Here is a 19,684-nt window from a genome sequence, read left to right as displayed (position 1 = left end):
TTTCAGATGCATAAATTTGATGAATTTGATTCTCGTTATCCCTTATCTTTATCATCCTCATCATTCATTTGTGTCTTACTAGAGAAACGTCTTGATTCGAATATTATTAATTTATGAAATCTCTCTTGTCGATCATTGAAACGATCCTTCGAGGAGATCGAAGGTAAGAATCCAACTTGTCAATGCAACTTGTCACTCGAATAGCCCGCGCCATATTGATTTTCACGCGAAGGCTAGCCCCCTTTTCACAGAGCCTTCCTCTCGCCCTCTCGCTGCATGCCCTCTCTCATCCTCCCGTCCACCGTTCCACCCCATCCCACCCCAACCACCGGTTCCCCCGTGACCCTCCAAGGGGTTGGGAATCGATATGAATACGTCCGCGAAGCGCGCTCGTTGCTGAATCTTTCCACGCTACCACGCGAAATTCCCGGCCACGCGAAGGCTGGCGAAGGCAGAGAACGTGCCCTTGCGCGAAACCGGAAGTACGAGCGTCGTCCCCTCCGTTTCTTCAGCCGCGCAGGGTGACCGCGCGAATCACGTCGTTCCCAGCGCGCCTGTCCGAGAACGGGGACGGGGATCGAATCGAGGCACGGTCCCGATATATCTCAGGGGGTGGCTACCTTAGCCTGCCATTCGCACGCGAAACCCGCGCGCGACGAGTAAGCCGAGGAGCGAAGGCAAGTGTCGGCGGAGTATTCCGATTCGAGAACCTGCTCAATTCCGCAGGAAACATCTCTATAGCAGAAACGAACGCTGGAAACTCGAGACTGAAGAATTAAATCTGGAACGTGAAGAACCGGGAGCGGGAGAGGGAAGTGTGCGTTAAAATTGATTTTGGTCGATCGCAGTGTGGGAAAGAGAGAGAGAGAGAGAGAGAGAGAGGCAAAAGAGACGTCAAAGCGGACGAAGGACGAAGAGGAGTAACGTGTGACGTTCACACGAGAAGATTCGCGGGCGATCGAACGCGCACGCAGCAACGTCGTGCAACCTCGAGAGAAGGAGCGAGTGAAAGAGAAAGAGAGAAAGAGCGAGAAAGAGGGTGTTCGATTAGTCGGGCGACGAGGTCGATCGGACGACGAGGACGATGGCAGTAAGCGCTTTCTCGACGACATTGCACACCACCGATTTTGCCACTACGTGTCCCACTACACCCGGTATGTCGTAGGCAAGAGCTAAAAAAGAGGTAGAGAGAGCGCGAGAGAGGGTGAGGGAGAGAGGAACGTACGGTTTTAGTGAGCGCGCGCGCGAGAGCAAGACGCTGCTGTCGGAATGGCGAGCGGCCTTCCTCAGCAACGCGTGATGTTGCTGGGCTTAATTGTGATTTTAATGGCAGCGCTCTGGACCGAGGCATCGCTACCACCCGAAGACGAGGAGGAGAACGTCCTGCACATCGGCGGTATCTTCCCCGTCGCCGGCGAGGGCGGCTGGCAGGGCGGCCAGGTAAGAGGAATCCTCCCCTCTCGTTACGAAAGCGCGACCCGCGCGAAAATCACGTCATCAAATATTTAATGACGTCATAAGATATTTAACATCTTTTTTGTAATCCATCGCATGTGAACTGAGAGGATAAACAAGTTGCGTATTTTTTCTTTTCTCTTCGTAAAATATTGTGTTGAGCAATGTTGATAAAAAGAGAAAGAGAATTCACGCTTCGCTTGCAGTGACTTTTTAATTAAAATTAATTTTAATGCCGAATCAATGACTGTACTACTTGACGTCATTAATAAAAATTCATGATCAACTTGATATTTTCTTTATCTCAAAATTTTGTATTTATTGGAGCTTTAATTGTTATAAGTCTCTTAAAAGCCAAGTTCAACCCTTGAAAAAGAAAGTAAAAAATTAAGAAACCTTGATGGAAAAAATTTTACAAAATTTTATACTTTGAAAAATGATACAAAAGTTAGAATTGAGACACTTTTGTAAATTTTAGTAATTAAATACATATTTCTAAGAAAAAAATGAATATTTCTACGAAAAAAGTACTAATAATTTCTAGAAGTTTCTGTTGTTAATAGAGCTTTGTACTTATTTATTGAAATTTGTTTTACTGGAGTAAGCTATTTAGAAATATGTAGAATGTTGTAGCTCATTGCAATTTCATCGAGAAATTCATAGAAATTACAGAAACGACGCATTATAAAAGTACAAAAATTTAGAAAAATGTTCTAATTCTATTTAACATTTTCATGTATTATAGACTTTTATAACATTTTTCAAATTTGTGTAGAATTTGTAGGATTTTTCCACCAGAGAAGTTAATATAAACTAATCGTGTGCTTGGTATTACAATTAAGAAAATCAGTTTGGCTTCTGAGAGAATTATCTTTCTTTTTGTTCATGAAAAAAACCGATTTTGCTAAAGTATACAAAAATTGAATCACATACAAATCTGAAAATAATTTTGTTAAACCATCGAAATAATTATAAAGAACGTTCGGACACGATGAGTAATGTTGCAAAATGTTTTGATTTTTAGCAACCAGAGTATCCTACATAATTATTTTCATGTTCCACAATAAAATTATTTTCAGAACTGTACTCAGCTAAATTTTCATATACTTAGCAGTTCATTTACATTTATCTTGCAATAGTATCCTTATAAATTCGGAAAGAGAGATACGGTCGTATCTCCCTGTTCCGTTTTATAGACCTGTTTACGAAGGAGAACGAATTGTTACGCGGTATCGCAATCGCTTGCAATTCCTCTCGCTCCCTTCGATCTTGTGTCTTTCGCCTCCTCACCCTCGCGAATTGCTCGATAAACGACCGTGTGACATCGATAGCTTGAATAAAATTTTCGACAAACTTCCCGAGCGGTCCCGAAACTTTGGAAATCAGGTTCAAGAAGTTTCCTCATAATGGCGAGCAAGTTTGCTTATAAAGAACGTTTTTCTTTACTCCACCTTCGAAACCAACGCGCATCGGAGCATTTTCCGCGTTAAAGTCGGATATCTTAAAGGATTGAGTAAAATCCTTGGCAAATTTAGTAAAGTACGCATATTTCAGCTGGAGCGCCAGAAGCCCCTGGATTCACAATGAAACAGTCATAATGATAATAGCGTAAATATCGAGAAAATTGCAGTTCAGCAACTCGCTCACTTTTTTCGTCATAATTATCTCTTGTCGAGGCGTATTTTCTTCCGGATCGTTGCTATCTAACATCCGCCGTAATTTACCGAGGAAATTATGTGAAATGTTCATTACTTTTCATTATCGAACGCGTTTAAATTGCAAATGCCCAACGTTATGCTGTTTTTTACGCTGCAGTATTTATTCTCACTTTAAAGACTTAAACGCAATATTCTTTTTTTTGTAAATAACGTAGTTAGATTTAATTGCTTTATCCAAGAAATTAAATGTAATATTCTGTTTTTTTTTTACGTAAAGTTGACACAGTAAAGTAATCTGCATACACAATGAACTGTTTTGGAAAGTTTTCTCAAGTTTATCGAAAGTTTACCCAATTTGGCAAATTTATCGGAAATAGAACCTAACCTAACCCAATTTGTGTGACAAACATATTATAATTTTATAATTTATATAATACACTTTCCTACCGTCACGAGAAAGTTTAACTCTCTAGGATCCAATCAAGAATTTGAAAACTCAGGCATATTTTCAATTGTGAATTATTCTGCCTCAAATTCGAACACGTACAAAAAAAAGTGAGAAACGTCTTGGATCAAACAATTGTGAAAGCGTATTCTAGAATATTGGAAAAGTGTATCAAAATTTTTTCAGATAGAGCCAAAAAACCCTTTCAAAAACATACACTCCATCATATTTCATTTTATACACAGTTCGTGTTTTTCATGCGTTTAATTTATCATGCACCAATGCTCACGCAAATGGGCTAGGAAGCAACGAAAAAACCGTTGAACCACGGAGGGTTAATATTTGCATAAATGAAATTGTTTTTTTCCGGATAAAACACAATGCTGAAAGATATATTTCTAGTTTTTCACAAATATCCTCCAAATATCTTTTTGATTTGGACGCAAAACCTAACTCTTCTCGTCACGCGATGAATATTCGCGTCACACAGTAAAAAATAAAATGTAATTTTAACATTTTTTACATGTCCCAGAAAGTCAACTATAAATTTTAAATTAAAATAACTTAAATTAAAATAACTTAAAATAAGTTATTTTAACTGTTAAATTATTTTAACTTTCCGAGACATTTTATTTTTTACTGTGCACAATTACATCCTATCTGCGAAGAGGCATCTTGGAGATTTTAACTACGGTTCTGGCGAAAATAATAATTGGTGCTTAAGTCGAATATAAGAAGAGAGAGTGGCAGAAGCGTAAACGAAACTTCTAGGAAGCATAAATTGTATCAAAGGAACATTAAAGAAGCGTTTTGAGGGATAAACGTTTACGTTTCGCTGTTCCAATTTATGCTTCCTAGAAATTTCGTTTACGCTCCCGTCACTCTCCTCCCTTTATGTTCGACCTAATACGCTCCAATCTTTATTTTCATCAAGGGAACGACGTGCACGAACGGCACCGCTTTTGGTCCCGGCATGCAAAGTCGGCTCATCAAATTAGGGGATTAATCAAGCTGAATTGCATTATTATTTATTCAACAGGCTTGCATGCCAGCTGCGCGTCTGGCCTTAGAGGACGTTAATCGCGAAAAGAACTTGTTACGCGGATATAGACTGCACCTTCATTCCAACGATAGCGAGGTAAACTCACGAAGATGCTTTTAATGGCATTATAATGGCGGACGACGGTCGCCGTCGTCGCCGCCGCTGCCCCGCTATAAAATTACCTCTGTAATTTATTGCATTTCAGTGCGAACCCGGCCTCGGCGCATCCGTAATGTATAACTTACTATACTTTCCACCCTATAAATTAATGCTGTTGGCTGGCTGCAGCACGGTATGCACCACGGTCGCCGAGGCGGCGAAGATGTGGAACTTGGTGGTGGTGAGTACCTATCTACTTTTTTTTCCCCCCGGTTATGTTTGCGCGAATCTCGTATTTCATCGCGTACGTATATTCCGCGATACGGAACGGAAATATGAGAACGTTTGCTACATTTATCTTTAGCTCTGCTACGGTGCATCATCGCCGGCGCTATCTGACCGGAATCGATTCCCTACCTTGTTCAGGACGCATCCTTCCGCCACCGTGCACAACCCCACGAGAATCAAATTGTTGCAAAAATTTGGTTGGTCTCGGGTAGCCATATTGCAACAAGCTGAAGAAGTGTTCATATCGGTAAGATGTGTTAAACACACGTACTTAATTTGTTTCTCGCAGAGTTTAGGGAAGCTAAAATGATTCTGTATTGATCATCCATTTCTACCATGTAAATTAACTTTAATCTGTTTAATTTGCTCTTTAGCTTTTTCTAATTTGTAAAACTAAAAAAAGGTGAGGAGTAAATTAAACTGAGATCAAAGTTAATCTGCACTGGTGGAAAATGAACAGATATAAAACAGATTTCGACTTTTGTGTAATAAACAAATTTAAGAAAATATCTTGATACATATTATCTGCTTTGAAGCAAGCTGATCGGATTAAGGATTAATAGTACCTCTTGTGTAATGAATCGCCGTTCGTAATATAAATACGAATATCAATCTAATCCGTCAAACTGTCATAGACCGTTGAAGATCTAGAAGCACGATGCAAGGAAGCTGGGATAGAGATAGTCACTCGTCAAAGCTTCCTATCGGATCCAACGGACGCGGTGAAGAATCTACGTCGTCAGGACGCGCGGATAATCGTTGGCCTGTTCTACGTCGTAGCCGCGAGACGGGTGCTCTGCGAACTCTATCATCAGAAGCTGTACGGTCAGTCTTACGTGTGGTTCTTCATCGGCTGGTACGAGGACGACTGGTTTGAGATCAACCTGGAAAAGGAGGGTATCACCTGCACGAAGGAGCAGATGCGAATGGCGGCGGAGGGACATCTAACTACCGAGGCGCTTATGTGGAATCAGAATAATGACACGACAATCAGCGGCATGACTGCCGAAGACTTTCGAAAGAGATTGAACAAGTTGCTCAAAGACGACGGCTACGACATAGATAACAATCGATATCCGGAAGGATACCAAGAGGCGCCTCTCGCCTACGACGCCGTCTGGTCCGTCGCTCTTGGTGAGTTTCTCATACACACACGCGATATCTAGCAAGTTGACGACCAATAATCGTTTTATCGATTCTTCCTTCTTTGTCTCTACTATCAGCGTTCAACAGAACCATGGAAAGGCTAAGCAAGTTGGGGAACAGTCTGAAGAACTTCACTTACGAAAACAAAGAGATCGCCGACGAGATATACGCAGCAGTAAACTCGACCCAGTTTCTTGGAGTTTCCGTATGTAGAGCCGCAACTGAGAAATCGCTCCTTCGCTTGCAAATTCTGACGTCAAAATCTTTCTCCCGCAGGGTTACGTCGCGTTCAGCTCGCAGGGCGACAGGATCGCTCTGACGCAAATCGAGCAAGTGATTGATGGAAAGTACGTTAAATTAGGGTACTACGATACGCAAAGCGACAATCTAACGTGGCGAAACCTGGAACGATGGATCGGCGGCAAGGTGCCGCAGGACAGAACGATAATAAGAACCGTTTTGAGAACAGTGTCACTGCCCTTATTCATAAGTATGGCGACCTTGTCGGCGCTCGGTATCATGATAGCCATCGGATTGATCGTATTTAACATCTATAATAGGCACCGAAGGTATATACTATACTGTCGTACCGTATAGATATATGTATATGTACTACATCGTGCTGCATTCGTTAATATGTTATCTAACGTATGCCGTGGGCCAGGCCACAATCTACAATCGATAGTTACACACAACTAATGTCTACGTTTCAGAGTTATATATTCGTCTCATCCTACCGCCAACACGATAATGCTGGTGGGAATAATAGGCTGTTTCTTGGCTGTGCTGTGTATAGGAATTGACGGTAGGTTCGTGACGCCGTGGCAGTTTTTGATAGTCTGCCAAGCTAGAGCGTGGACGATGTCGGTTGGTTTCACTCTGGCGTTCGGTGCCATGTTCAGCAAAGTGTGGAGGGTCCATCGGCTCTCTACAAAAGCGAAAGCCGATCAAGGAAAAGTAAGTTGGAAATTAATTGCAGATAATCGAGTCTCCGCTGGTAAAGCGGTACGAATGATCTTTATATTTGCGAGCTATATCGCAATAATTATGAAATAATTTATCTGTATTTTGTGTTAATCCCTCCTCCGCCAGGCGATTCTTCTGTGAAGATAATCGTACCGCTTTTCCCCTTGAGTTTTTCATTAGTAACGAGACTGATTTTTAGTTTTTCATGAAGATGGAACCATCCTGCATGGTTTGCTGTTCCCGCTCGTATGTCCCGCATCTTTAACCTATTCTCGATTCCTTTTAGTCATTGACGGCTAAACAAAAAGTTTCGTCTATACAGAAGAAGATTGAACCATGGAAGCTGTACGTTATGCTGGGCGGATTGCTGTCAGTGGATATCATCCTTCTCGTCACTTGGCACGTGGTTGATCCGTTGCGACGCAAAATCGAGCCCTTCGCCCTGGAGCTGCCTCCTTTCGGAGACGAGGACGCAATGATCAAACCCGAATTGGAACATTGCGAGAGTGAACACAACAGCTTGTGGCTCGGTGAGTGCGATTCTCGACTCTCAAGAAAACACGCATGCCAGGATATAAATGCCGCGTGCTTGCGCCAATTGACCATAATTCTATTATAGCGTAAAATCATGTATTCGGAAATTGAATATTTTTTTCCAGGCTTGATCTACGGCTACAAAGGCATTGTTCTTGCATTCGGGCTCTTTCTATCTTACGAGACAAGAAGCATCAAAATCAAATTGATCAATGATTCCAGATACGTGGGAATGTCGATATACAATATCGTAGTTCTATGTCTCATAACGGTACCAGTGGTAATGGTCATCTCTAGCCAGCAGGACGCGAGTTACGCCTTCTCAGCGTTGGCCACTATTTTTTGTTGCTTCCTCAGCATGGCCCTCATCTTTGTGCCGAAGGTCATCGAAGTGATTAGACATCCTAGAGACAAGTCAGAGTCGAGATACAATCCAGACGGCGCAGTATCCAAGGAAGAGGAAGAGAAGTATCAGAAACTGCTCAACGAAAACGACGAACTTCAGAAACTCATTGCAGCGGTAAGAATTCAATATCGATGTTGTTGTGAAAATCAAATTATAGTAAAGTACAATCGGATTAAAAGTGAGAATATTTAAATAAACGCGTTAAGAGATATGTCATCATAGAAGTATTTAGTTTTCTTTTAATGTGCTTTCTCTCTAAGAGAAGATTGCCATTCAGACAATTCATAGACATTCTATACAGATACCTGCCGATATTTCCACGTAATGAAACTATCTTTTATCAAGTCATACATAATTTCATAGAAGAACTATAGTTCTTCTATAAATATTTCGTTATTCAAACTTGTTCTAAAACAAATATGTTTTATCGATTTGTCGTTTCTGCTGTTAAAACGTACACAGAAAAAAAAACATTTCTTTATATTTAGTATTTCTATTTGTTCGGTTTATATTTATTTCACGGAAAAAAATATAATTTTAAATAAAATTATTTTATTAATTTTTTTTAATTGCAAAGTCATATTTATTTGACAGAAAAACGATTGTTTGAAGTAGTATGTTTCAAGGAAAAAAAACATTTTTTTTATTAAATTACATAGCCTTTTCGCGATTGCTCCACTTTTCCTAGATAGTTAGCGAATTAAATCATTAATAATTCATATACAAGATTTAATATACGAAGAATACAGGATTGCGTGACGCTTTAGTAATCACTCAAAGCTTGAAAACCATGAATATTCCTATTACTGTTGCTTTTAATTCCTGAAAATATTGAATTTACTCGCGAGTTAAAAGAATTTTTTTTTATTTAACAAAAATATAATTAATAAGTGAAATATATAAGTACATTAGTTTTATTAAAATAATACAATTGTTTAATATAACAAAATTATAATATAAAGTAACGTCTCTTGAAAAAAAAATTAACAAAATTAACATTTTCAATAAACTAATTACTATATCAGTAACTGATGATTACTATTCAGTTAACTAATGAAATATCATCATTTACTGATATAGTAATTATTGAAACACTTATCAGTTCTTTTTTTTCAAGAGATATTCTCACTGAAATAAAACGATTTAATTAAAAAAGAAATTTAATTATTTAAAAAAATATTTACTTTAAGATAAAGGTATTATTTAAAAAATTAAGAAACATTTCTTTCTATGTACTCTTTCATTATTCTCGCATATTCCATCCTATGTATTTCAGAAAGAGGAAAAGATTGTAGCCATCAAGCAGAAGCTGGCTGAACGCGATGCCCTGAAGGGAACCGGCACGAGTCGTTGCAGACAAGGTCAGCCCAAACAATCCTTCATCGTTGCTGACTATCCTACCGGCGAGGGAACATCGGACAGTGCTATCGGTGGGGGTATTTCCATTTGTACAAAATCCTCTCGCGCTTCCGCTTCTGATGTTGAGTTTTCAGAGACGTACTTATAATCTCTCCACACACACGAGTAAAGTCAGGCCGCTACGGACGTCCTCATGCATTCGCGCGATACATTTGGGACCTAAAGTTCTTTTCAATCGATCTCGATGATTATCGTTATGCTTCGCTTTTAAATTGAACGTATTTCTGGTATTATTTATCGTAAGTATCGATGGGTACGTACTTGCGTGTTTCTTCACGATGCACTTTCAAGCAATGTCTCGTTGAAGTGACCGGAGTACACTATTATCCACAGTAGCTATCCACCGCAACGCGACGATAACACGGATTAAATATTGAATGACTAAGTCCGCACGTTTTAAAAGAATAATGGAACACCAGAGAAACTGGGTCGTGATTTTGATTTTATTTTAAAAAAAGATGGCACATGCATTTTTCTTACACAACTTGTGCACGATTGATAAATTATGTTGCATTATCTTCATTGATTGCAGACTCGATAAATATAAAAAAAAAATGATCTATTAATACAATACTAAAATTAACAAATAAAGTATTAATGTCATGTTAATGTAAATGTTAGCTTCTCATCAAATTGTTTAGAGGATTTTTTTTAATTATTAATAAAATTTATATAGCTTTACGTTTTAGCAAAAGGGTACACCAATTTCGTAGTTTTAGTACATTGGTAAATAATTAAATATGCAAATGGTATCGATTAATATGTGTACGTGAAGTAGGAATTTTTATCTTAGTGAATTATAATAGTTCTCTTCCTGCGAATTTAGCTAAACGAGAAACACAGGATCTAATGAAATCTGGCCTATGCCTTATGAAAATTTTATGAAAGTTGGCCCTATCTTTCTGACAGCAATGTGTTCTTCTTTCTGTAATTATCTACTATTATCGATTAATTATTTACTGGTAGAACGACATGTGTATTTTTATATGTAACTCGATTTTTATTAGCTGTTGTGTAGACACCCGAGATTGGATGTTTGTGAAATTAGCAGGTGTATTTTTCAACACCTGTAAGAAAGTATATTCAATCAGATTTTCTTAGCGAAATACAATCTTTATCCTATGGACCAAGTTACCCCCCCGTGGAATAACGTTTTCAGGGACGGAGCTTTTGAGTATTTTATATCTTGACTTATAACTCTTTTATCGAGAAACTATATGCTCGAAGGAAAATATAACGAAGTCTTTCAAACATGATCTTCAATATCATCGATTTCAGTCAGATGCATATCTTGATATTTTTCTTAAAAATGTAATAAATTGCAAGAGAAAAAAAAAGGACAAAAAGTTACAACAGACGGAAACGAAACGTGTTCGCTGAAAGTTAAACCTAACAAAATGTATTACTGTTTTTAATAAAAACGAGAAAACTGAAATTACATTCTTATATCGGACATGTAATTTTCTCGTGAATTTGTGAAAAGATTTACCTTTAAACAAGATAATAAGAAAGAATACAAATATATATTTTGAAACGCACAATATATAAATATAATAGACATGTTATACTTAAAGTAAAAAATGAATTATTTAACCGGTATAGATAACGCGGCTATAAATTGCAAATTGGATTTGACTGACTCAGGATGATGTTTATACATGCTTATCATTTGTTACAGAGCACGAAGCAATTTATAATGTTTACGTTTAGGCCTAAAATAATCTTTACTCTTTATCACATGACTCAGTTTATTGCAGTTAAATCTCGTTAGAAAAGTGTCGTATTGATTGTGTACAGTATCAAACGTTGTTGTAAACCTCATGAAGCGTACTCCCAAATTTGAAGAGACAAGAAGAAATCAAATTATGAAATTTAGTCCAATCCGGATTAACGCAGATTGTCATAAACGCGTGAAGTGTGCTAACGAGATTTAAATGCTGCCGAATTTCGTACCGTTCGTTTATAATTTGGGAGTCTTGATGAGGTGAAGTGTTACCATTACTGTTTAGCATGTAAGAGCCGGGTTGCACGATTGTTAATTTTTGATGAACGTTTTTGACAGAACGCCGAACATGTTGTGGATCGTATTCGGATACTTACGGATGAGAGGGATGTACATTTTTTTCGACTTCCAAATCATTTACGGACGGATTCGGTATCAGCTAATTGTCCATCTGCAAGCTCGCGAGATTTATGGTGTTTGACCTTTTGTTTTTTTAGGCACGCAGCACATCGCCGAAATGTACGAACTGCACCGACTATGATGCCAAAGCAATACACACGCAAACGAGCGCTACGCTTGCGACAAAACTCTCTTCTAAAACTAGTATTAAATCTACGTGCACGGTCAATATGCGAAGCATATACGAGTCTTGGAACACGCCAAAAGTGAGAATGACTCTCCGTAATGTCTGAGACGTGATTTCGCGATGACGGGAAACCCCGTTTGAAGTACTGTAAGTTAGTTCGTAGCGGGTGGAATTGTTTTATATGTTTCGATACGATTCGACTGCGCCTTAGAAAGAGGAAGAAGAGCAAGAACAAAAAGAAAAAAAAGAAAAAGTAAAGATACGGTATTGAGACATATATATGTATTATAAATATACGTCGCGCGGATGTTACGGCTGTCTATCGCGTATTCTCTCTCAGGCACACAAACCGAAAATAATGTGAAATCTGTCGTTGTAAATCCCGTGTATAGACAGTAATTTAAAACGGAATGTAATTTCTCATTTACCTACCACGCGCGCTCACCCACGCAGTATTTTTTACTGTACTCGTTTGATCAACTGCCGCGCAAACGGCGCTTGTAAGTCTAGCATTATACATTATACGATAGTCCTATCGAACTGTTGACGAAAGTATCACATATATGTACGTTAGATTATGGAGATATTTATTTTTAAGTTTTTGAATTATAAAATCCGTTAAAAAATCGAAGGCTCTACCTATTATTGAACCCTTGGATTGTTTACTCGATCCGAAGCTCGCAATCGGCGTGATCGCGAGTGTTCATATCTCTACGTTGTTTCTAGAGTTGAGATTTTAATAAAGAAAATTTAAACGCCAGTCATCAGACTTTATTATACGTCAGTGCACCTCTTCTCCCGCGAGTACGTGTATTTGTTTATTACAAACGGATAGCGTGAATGAATATTGATAGTGTTTAAGCAAGATACTCGGGTATTTGATATTACGATATATTAGAACTGATATAAATATGGATCTAAATAAGAATAAGCCCGACTAAACTCCGATTAATTTAGTCGGCGAAGAACCTGTTAAGCATTATATTATTAACACCGACAAAATTATCAGCTTTTGTTATTGGATATGTAAAAAAGAAATTAGAAATTAGGGATATTATGTTGCAGTTGGAAATTTTACTACTGGCAATTCTATCGATTTAATTAATTATTGATGAAATTAATCGGCGGTTTACTTATTGAATAATACTCATATATTCCATTATTTCTGTTATATTCTGTTGCTAGAATTATCAATTTTTTGTTATTTATCAGATCGAGAGAAAGATTACATTGAAGAATTAATTGCGCAGTTAACATTTCGCTGCAAATAAGCAAATCTACTAATTAAGTTATATTAACTAGAGGATCAAACTCCGATGAAATAAATTGTTGAATAATTGAAGTAATATCTGTATCATTTTTATCACGTGCTTGCGTGTTCGAAAAAAAGAGAAATCTCGCGCGTCGCGTCGCGCAGATTTTTCGCGCATCGCTGAATTTCCCGCCCGTACGCCGATCTGCTCTCCATGGTTGCAACGTTTGTACTTTCTGCACTTGAAACGAGATAGACATACTATTGGACGTTGGAGTGTGAAAGAGAGTAGCTGAATAAAAGTGTACAGAGTTCAATCTCGAAGACCTAACCTCTTATCGCACGTGCGAACGGCCATGTTGCAATTGCTCTCTGTCGTCGCGCGCTCGTGATCGCACGCGTTGCGACGCGGTTACGTTGCCACGACCAGCAGTGTTCGACAGTGTCGTGGGGTACAGGAAAAACTCGACATGTCGTTCGGTAGCGGTTTCGGAGCGTCCACGTCGGCGCCCGCACCCACGTTCGCCTTTGGTACCACGCCGGCATCTACAGCGACGCCGGTTAAACCTGGTGAGTCACCCTTCACTTCGTCTCGAGATCACGATATTTTGGCCTTCATCCTGTATCTCCTCGCCCTTTTCTTTTGCTTCATTTACTAGAATTCCGCCTTTCTATCGGACATAAAAGCCCGCACTTTCGTGCATCAGTATGTCGCGACAATTTGCATGTGACTCAATTTTGAGGTTAAGAATAGTACTCCAACGAGTTGTGCTTCGTCGCTTCGTTTTGCCAGTGAAGCTGAGGAATAATCATGTTCGGGACGCAATGGGCTCTCCTCAGTTCCTCGTCGAACTAGTTCTGGTGGTCGTATCGGAAGCTTTGTTCAGCAAGGGCTGATTTACACCCCTGCAGTCCGGGCTGCATTCGACGTCGCTTTTCGCGAAGAAGGCACGCTTGCTCCTGGATCTCGCGATAATACACGCCGTGATGCAACACATGAATAATATAACTAGAAGTGTAGTTAGCAAAATGATTAGCAACGTCGAGCGTTCCGAATATTCGTTAGGTTTAACGGTTTCTATCGAAGTTGCCAGCGTCGTACGGTTGTGATCGAGTATCACGCGCGACTCGGTGCCGTAAGCTGCAGCTTTTCTACCGATAGTGGTATCCTCCAAATAATACATTTCATTTGGAATTTTTCCAAGTGTCGTTATCATAATTTCTGCGGTCGCATCCTGCGCAAAGATGATTGAATCAAAAATTGTTGCCAAGGATGAAGTAAAGTGCCAAAGAAAAAAATATTGTTATAATAATTGTTACCCCAATTGGTATATCTGTAGTACCAAGTTCGCTTACAATTTGAGTGGAAGAATCATGTACCGATTTGATATGACGGAGAATGATATTAGATGTTGTTGCTGTCTGCGAATTATGTGCCAATTGTGCATAGAAACTGGCCTGTTAAAAATTTAGTGCGCATTTTGTGTTAAGTTATATTTATGTTTTAATAATGTCATAAAGTAGACTTGAGATTCTTAACATCAAAATACTCAATATACTCTAATTATTAAATATTACCTGTAGGTCATTTTGTTGACTCAAGAATGCCATTTTGTGTTATTTTATTTCATATCAGGTGTATATATATAAAAAATTTATATTTATAATTAACTTTTGAATTTTTTAATTTGAAAAGAGATATTCCAAATGATATATAATCTACAGAGAGTTAAATCCCATGTAGTATCTTCCAATACATGTAATCACATTCAAAAAAGTCACATTTAAAATTGTTTTCACAAATAATAATAAGCAACGAAGAATGTCATAACAAATACTTTCTAATTCACATGATTTGCCTAACTTCATACTAAACAAAAAAAGATCACACGTAGCTTGATTATTATCGATTAAATTTAATAGAGTACTTGTTCTGTATTTTTTGCTGAAAGTATTAACTTGTTATAAATTTTTAAGTGGCAGGTTTTGGAACGCCCTCGTTTGGATTTAGCACACCAACTACTTCAACGCCAAGTTTGTTTGGCACCCCATCGACACAGACCACTGGATTCGGTACTAGCACTGGATTTGGTACGCCAGCGGCCACCGGTTTTGGTACAGCGCCCAACACGGGTTTTGGATCGGCGCCTACCTTTGGTACCGCGCAACCTAGCGCCTTTGGTTCCGCACCAGCTTTCGGTAGCACTTCCGCTTCCTCTGCAACCACTGGATTTGGTACAACTTCGACATTTGGCACTCCTGTTTGTACCACATCTGGTTTTGTTGGTTTTGGGACAGCTACGACATCGACGTTGAGTTTTGGAGGTTTTGGCGGATTTGGGACAACCACCACTACATCTACTCCTAGCTTATTTAGTGGATTTGGTACTGCGAACACCGCTTCAACAGGTTTTGGCACAAACACGGGTTTCGGTACATTTGGAAACAAGCCGGTTACTACTAGTACTACTGGATTTGGTGGATTTGGAACAGGTAATGTGAAATTCTTTTGTATATTAAAGCTTTTGGTATTGTAATGTTTTTTTATTTTTTTATTAACATACATATGTATGTACAGGAACAGGATTCACTGGATTTGGTACTGGACTAACACAGCCTCAGCAGCAACAGCAACAGCAACAACAGCAGCAACCTACAAATACTGCATCTGAAGCTCTCTATAATGCTGTGTTTAATTGTCAATTGTATAATGATGAACGAGATAATACCATTGCGAGGTGGAATCTTATTCAAGCATTATGGGGTACAGGAAAGGCTTACTATTCGGTAAATGCCCCACCTATAGAACTTACTCAGGAGAATTCGTTATGCAGATTTAAAGCCATTGGATATAGTCGCATACCTGATGCTGACAACAACGATGGTTTAGTAGTATTGTGCTTTAATAAGAAAGAAAAGGACGTACAAGATGGAAAACAGCAGTTGATAGTATTTCTCAATGGTTTATTGGGGAATAAACCCAACCTGACAGTAACCGTTGATAACGTCAAATCAACGGGGGAAAACAAGAGTCAAGTTACAATTTATGTATCAGAAAAGGGAATTACCGGTTCTTACAGAAAAATTCCTGCCAATGAATTAGTCGCATATCTATCACAAGTTATGCAAAAACAGCAATTAGTACAAAACGGAGTGGAAGACATATTTCCACTAGTAAAGCTTGATCCGTCACAGCTGAAAGAATATCTGGACAATCCACCTTGCGCTATCGACGCTAGATTATGGAAGCAAGCGCAGTTGGACAATCCCAATCCAGAACTGTATATTCCAGTGCCAATGATCGGCTTTCAACAAGTTAAGCACAGATTGAAATGTCAAGAAGAAGAAACTGCTAGACACAGAGCATTTCTGGATATGGCGGCTGAAAAAATACAAGGCTTGCAAAGGCAGCACACAGCTACGCAGGCCCGACTTAAGGAACATAGGCGTACGTTATTAGAACTTCAACACAGGGTTCTACAGGTATTATAGCAATTAATTACTTCCCATTACTTTTAGTCTTGATGTTTTTATCTCTCTGACAAAATAAATTCCATTTAAAGATACTAGTACGGCAAGAGATTACACGAAAAGTCGGATTATCCTTACAACCGGAAGAAGAGGTTCTAACACGCAGATTTGAAGCAATGCATTCACAAATTAGTGCTCCAACACAATATAAAGGTAGAATTAGTGAAATGCTCTCTCAGCTCAGAATGAGACGGCACATCGATATTCAAAACCAAGAAAGGTATACAATGGATCCCATAGCACAGGATGATATTAAAACGGTGAGAAAATATTTATTTACTTCAACTTTAAATTATCAAGTTGTATGTGTAATAATTTTCTTTCTATTATATTTTCAGTACCTAAGTATGGAGCAGCAAGGTATGGCGCAGCTTATTTCGACAATAAACGCTGATTTAGAAAGCTTAAAAGTCATTAAGGATGGAATGTCAGAGCTTTTGATGAGTCAAAGTATATCTTGAGGATTGTAATATATAATAAAAATTTTTTCATACGTCTTCTATACAATTAAAAGACAAACGTGTTTATTAATGTTTATATAAATAATCATGGTTGTATAAATTACTTCTATTTTTCACAAAAAAAGAAAATTGTGCCATATTTATTTTATTTATGCAAATTCTACAACTTCTTTCCTTTTATAATTGAATGTTAACGTGCCAATGAAATTATTAAATGTTGAAGATTATACATTCTTTTCAATTTTATATTAAATTTTTAAAATTTAATGATTCTTATTGTAAAGAAAATCCTATTTTTTAAAGCACGTTTTTTTTTTCATTTATTCACCGTTATACTTTTAATATATTGAGATGTATTTTGATATTTTCAAAAATTATGTTATAAATAAAAACATGCAAAGCATATTATATAAAATAAAACAAAATGCATATTGTGTAGATAAATAAATGGAATGATTTAATGAACGTATAGAATAACAAAAAAAGGAAATATTCCACAGCGCACATCATAAATAGAAAATCTACAAATAGTGGTATATTTCTATTGAATTGTTAAGTAAAAGTAAAAAATGTGACCCTTTACAAAATACGTTATATGTTTTTATCCCACGTGTGTTTTACAATGATTTAATACGATCAGTATAGATTAAATTGAAATATATCAAAATTACGTATTACAAATATGGGAAAATTCCTTATTTACAAATTTTCATCATTTCCTATTGCGTCGGTTCCTTTACTGGCTCCATTTTTCATTGATGACAAAGATTTATTGTGAACATCCTGGCCAATGGTCATCTTTAATAATTTTATAACTGACTTCTTATCTGCAGTTTCATTTTCTGCAATCAAAATGCATTTTGTTAATTATTTTCTCACAGCTCTATAAGATAAAATATCGTTTATTTACCTTCTTCAGTAATTTGTTGTTCAAGATGCAATTTTTCTTGCGCTATCTCATACATGCCTTCCTCTATTGTGCCTTCACCTAATAATCTCATTATAGAAACGGGTCTGCAAAAGAATTCAGCATCTTGGATATATCCATTTATACAAATGATAAACGTACGTTTCATCTCAATTTAAAAATACGCTTAAATTTGGCGATGATACATACTTCTTTTGTCCTACACGGTGGCATCGATCTTCCGCTTGTTTGTCATTATAAGGATTGAAATCTATATCGTGTATTATAACCGTATCGGCAGCAGTTAGATTGATGCCCAAACCTCCGGCTCTCGTTGATAATAAAAATATGAATATACTTGGATCTTCTGTGTACTCATTTATAAGACTTTGTCTCTCAGTTACAGGTGTACTGCCATCTAGCCTGAATTTGTTAAATTTATTAGAACTGGCTTAACATTGCGTATAGCTACACGGCAATAATTAGTTATAATACCTTAAAAATGTATGTCCTCTAATAGTTAAATATTCTTCGAGTATGTCTAGTACCATAGTGAACTGGCTAAAAATGAGTACTCTGTGACCATCCGCTTTCAATGATGGTAGCAACTTGTCCAGTTCCTTTAATTTACCAGCTTGAGGAATAAGTTCCTGAGGCAAGCCAAATCCAGCAATACTTTTGTATATACGAGTTAGTTGATTTATCTGGTAATCAGACGCCCAAATCAGATCTTCAAAGACATACTCTGGATTTTTTTGTTTATAATCTGGTTCCTTTGCTAATCTGCTCGCTATAACCTAATAATACGTTAATCCATTAGTTCTCGATTTTTTTTTTAAAGAAAGATCTTAAAAAAGTATTTTGAAAAAAATAATAGGAACACATGGAGAACAAGAATTAGAAAGATGTTGTCTCATAAATAAGATAGTGAGAAAGGAAAGAGTTAATAAATCGAGAACTAAAAAATAGGAACAAAAAGTTTTAAGATTACATAATACATACTTGCAGTTTTTCATCATCATAATAATGGTGTATGAGAAGGGGATGATTGGCAAGCTTTCTTAACTGCATCATCATGCCAGTACCATTTACGTCCGTAATTTCGCTGGCTTCTACGGTAAATTGTGCTACTAATTTATCATACATACTTCGCTGCTTTTCAGTTAATGGGCATCGTATTATTTCGTCTTTTTTATCTGGCAAGTCGCGCAAAACTTGAACTTTAAGTCGTCGAAGAACAAACGGCCGCATAATTTCCTTTGCATTCTTAACTTGCTCTCTTTCAAACAACGGCTGTTCCCCATTCTTCTTATCACTTAGTGCTTTCTGAAAATTTATTCGAAATACATGAATTACGAATAAACAATAACTTTACATAAAATTATATAATAATTTTCGATAATAATTTAATAACTTACTGAATTTTTGGAGAATAAGCTTTTTAAATCTTCTTGTTTTCCAGCAAATAGTGAAGGCATTACGAATATTAATAAAGATATTAATTCCAATAAGTTATTTTGGAGAGGTGTACCAGTCAAGAGAATTCGATGTTTAGCCTTTAAAAATAAACAAAGTTTTGTTACAAGAAAGCTGTCTCAAATCTTTTTATACATATATGATTAATACATACATTAATCCTGACAAGATTTTCATATCTAACACTGCTCATATTCTTGAGCATATGTGCCTCATCAAAGATTACATAGTTCAATGGCATAACGCGAAATAGTCTACGCTCTTCTGGAGTACTACAAATTAAATTATAT

The 19,684-nt window shown here is 37.5% G+C and overlaps 4 protein-coding genes across 10 annotated transcripts; 2 read left to right on the top strand and 2 right to left on the bottom strand.

Moving 5' to 3' along the window:
• Nucleotides 1-343: 343 nt before the first annotated feature.
• Nucleotides 344-12,527, top strand: LOC105202097 (gamma-aminobutyric acid type B receptor subunit 1). Of its 6 annotated transcripts, XR_005575774.1 has the most exons (14): nt 345-1,154; nt 1,334-1,440; nt 4,598-4,696; nt 4,806-4,940; nt 5,064-5,234; nt 5,623-6,121; nt 6,211-6,338; nt 6,410-6,702; nt 6,847-7,090; nt 7,386-7,629; nt 7,759-8,153; nt 9,316-9,469; nt 9,533-9,697; nt 11,679-12,527. XR_005575774.1 is itself a non-coding variant. In XM_026139016.2 (13 exons), exons 1-13 carry the CDS (start codon nt 1,085-1,087, stop codon nt 9,544-9,546), a joined length of 2,553 nt encoding a protein of 850 aa, XP_025994801.1. In that variant the 5' UTR covers nt 344-1,084; the 3' UTR covers nt 9,547-12,527. The 6 variants fall into 6 exon arrangements, 4 of the variants coding, with proteins under 4 accessions (XP_025994801.1, XP_025994800.2, XP_011168784.1 ...); XM_026139016.2 differs by having other exon boundaries at nt 344-1,154; nt 9,533-12,527; XR_005575770.1 differs by having other exon boundaries at nt 1,085-1,154; nt 9,316-9,697.
• An 847-nt stretch (nt 12,528-13,374) lies between these two features.
• LOC105202099 (nucleoporin p54) lies at nt 13,375-17,135 on the top strand. Of its 2 annotated transcripts, none has more exons than XM_011170486.2 (5): nt 13,375-13,589; nt 14,997-15,512; nt 15,598-16,502; nt 16,583-16,810; nt 16,889-17,135. In XM_011170486.2, exons 1-5 carry the CDS (start codon nt 13,490-13,492, stop codon nt 17,009-17,011), a joined length of 1,872 nt encoding a protein of 623 aa, XP_011168788.1. In that variant the 5' UTR covers nt 13,375-13,489; the 3' UTR covers nt 17,012-17,135. The 2 variants fall into 2 exon arrangements, with proteins under 2 accessions (XP_011168788.1, XP_039310560.1); XM_039454626.1 differs by having other exon boundaries at nt 13,378-13,589; nt 15,003-15,512.
• On the bottom strand, nt 13,672-14,236 carry LOC105202098. Its single transcript, XM_026139010.2, has one exon. The coding sequence runs from the start codon at nt 14,234-14,236 to the stop codon at nt 13,856-13,858; it is 381 nt and encodes a 126-aa protein (XP_025994795.2). The 3' UTR covers nt 13,672-13,855.
• Nucleotides 17,136-17,440: 305 nt separating the features above from the next.
• Nucleotides 17,441-19,684, bottom strand: LOC105202100 (SWI/SNF-related matrix-associated actin-dependent regulator of chromatin subfamily A containing DEAD/H box 1 homolog; the record flags this gene model as incomplete). The annotated part of the gene is given in 7 exon segments (XM_039454617.1): nt 17,441-17,853; nt 17,922-18,025; nt 18,129-18,341; nt 18,414-18,715; nt 18,921-19,244; nt 19,337-19,474; nt 19,549-19,684. Coding segments are annotated over 7 exon segments (1,360 nt in total), but the record flags the coding sequence as incomplete, so codon positions are not given.

The sequence above is a fragment of the Solenopsis invicta genome, chromosome 1 (genome assembly GCF_016802725.1).
Source record: "Solenopsis invicta isolate M01_SB chromosome 1, UNIL_Sinv_3.0, whole genome shotgun sequence".
NCBI lineage: Eukaryota > Metazoa > Arthropoda > Insecta > Hymenoptera > Formicidae > Solenopsis > Solenopsis invicta.
This window is presented reverse-complemented; position numbering and strand designations above follow the sequence as displayed.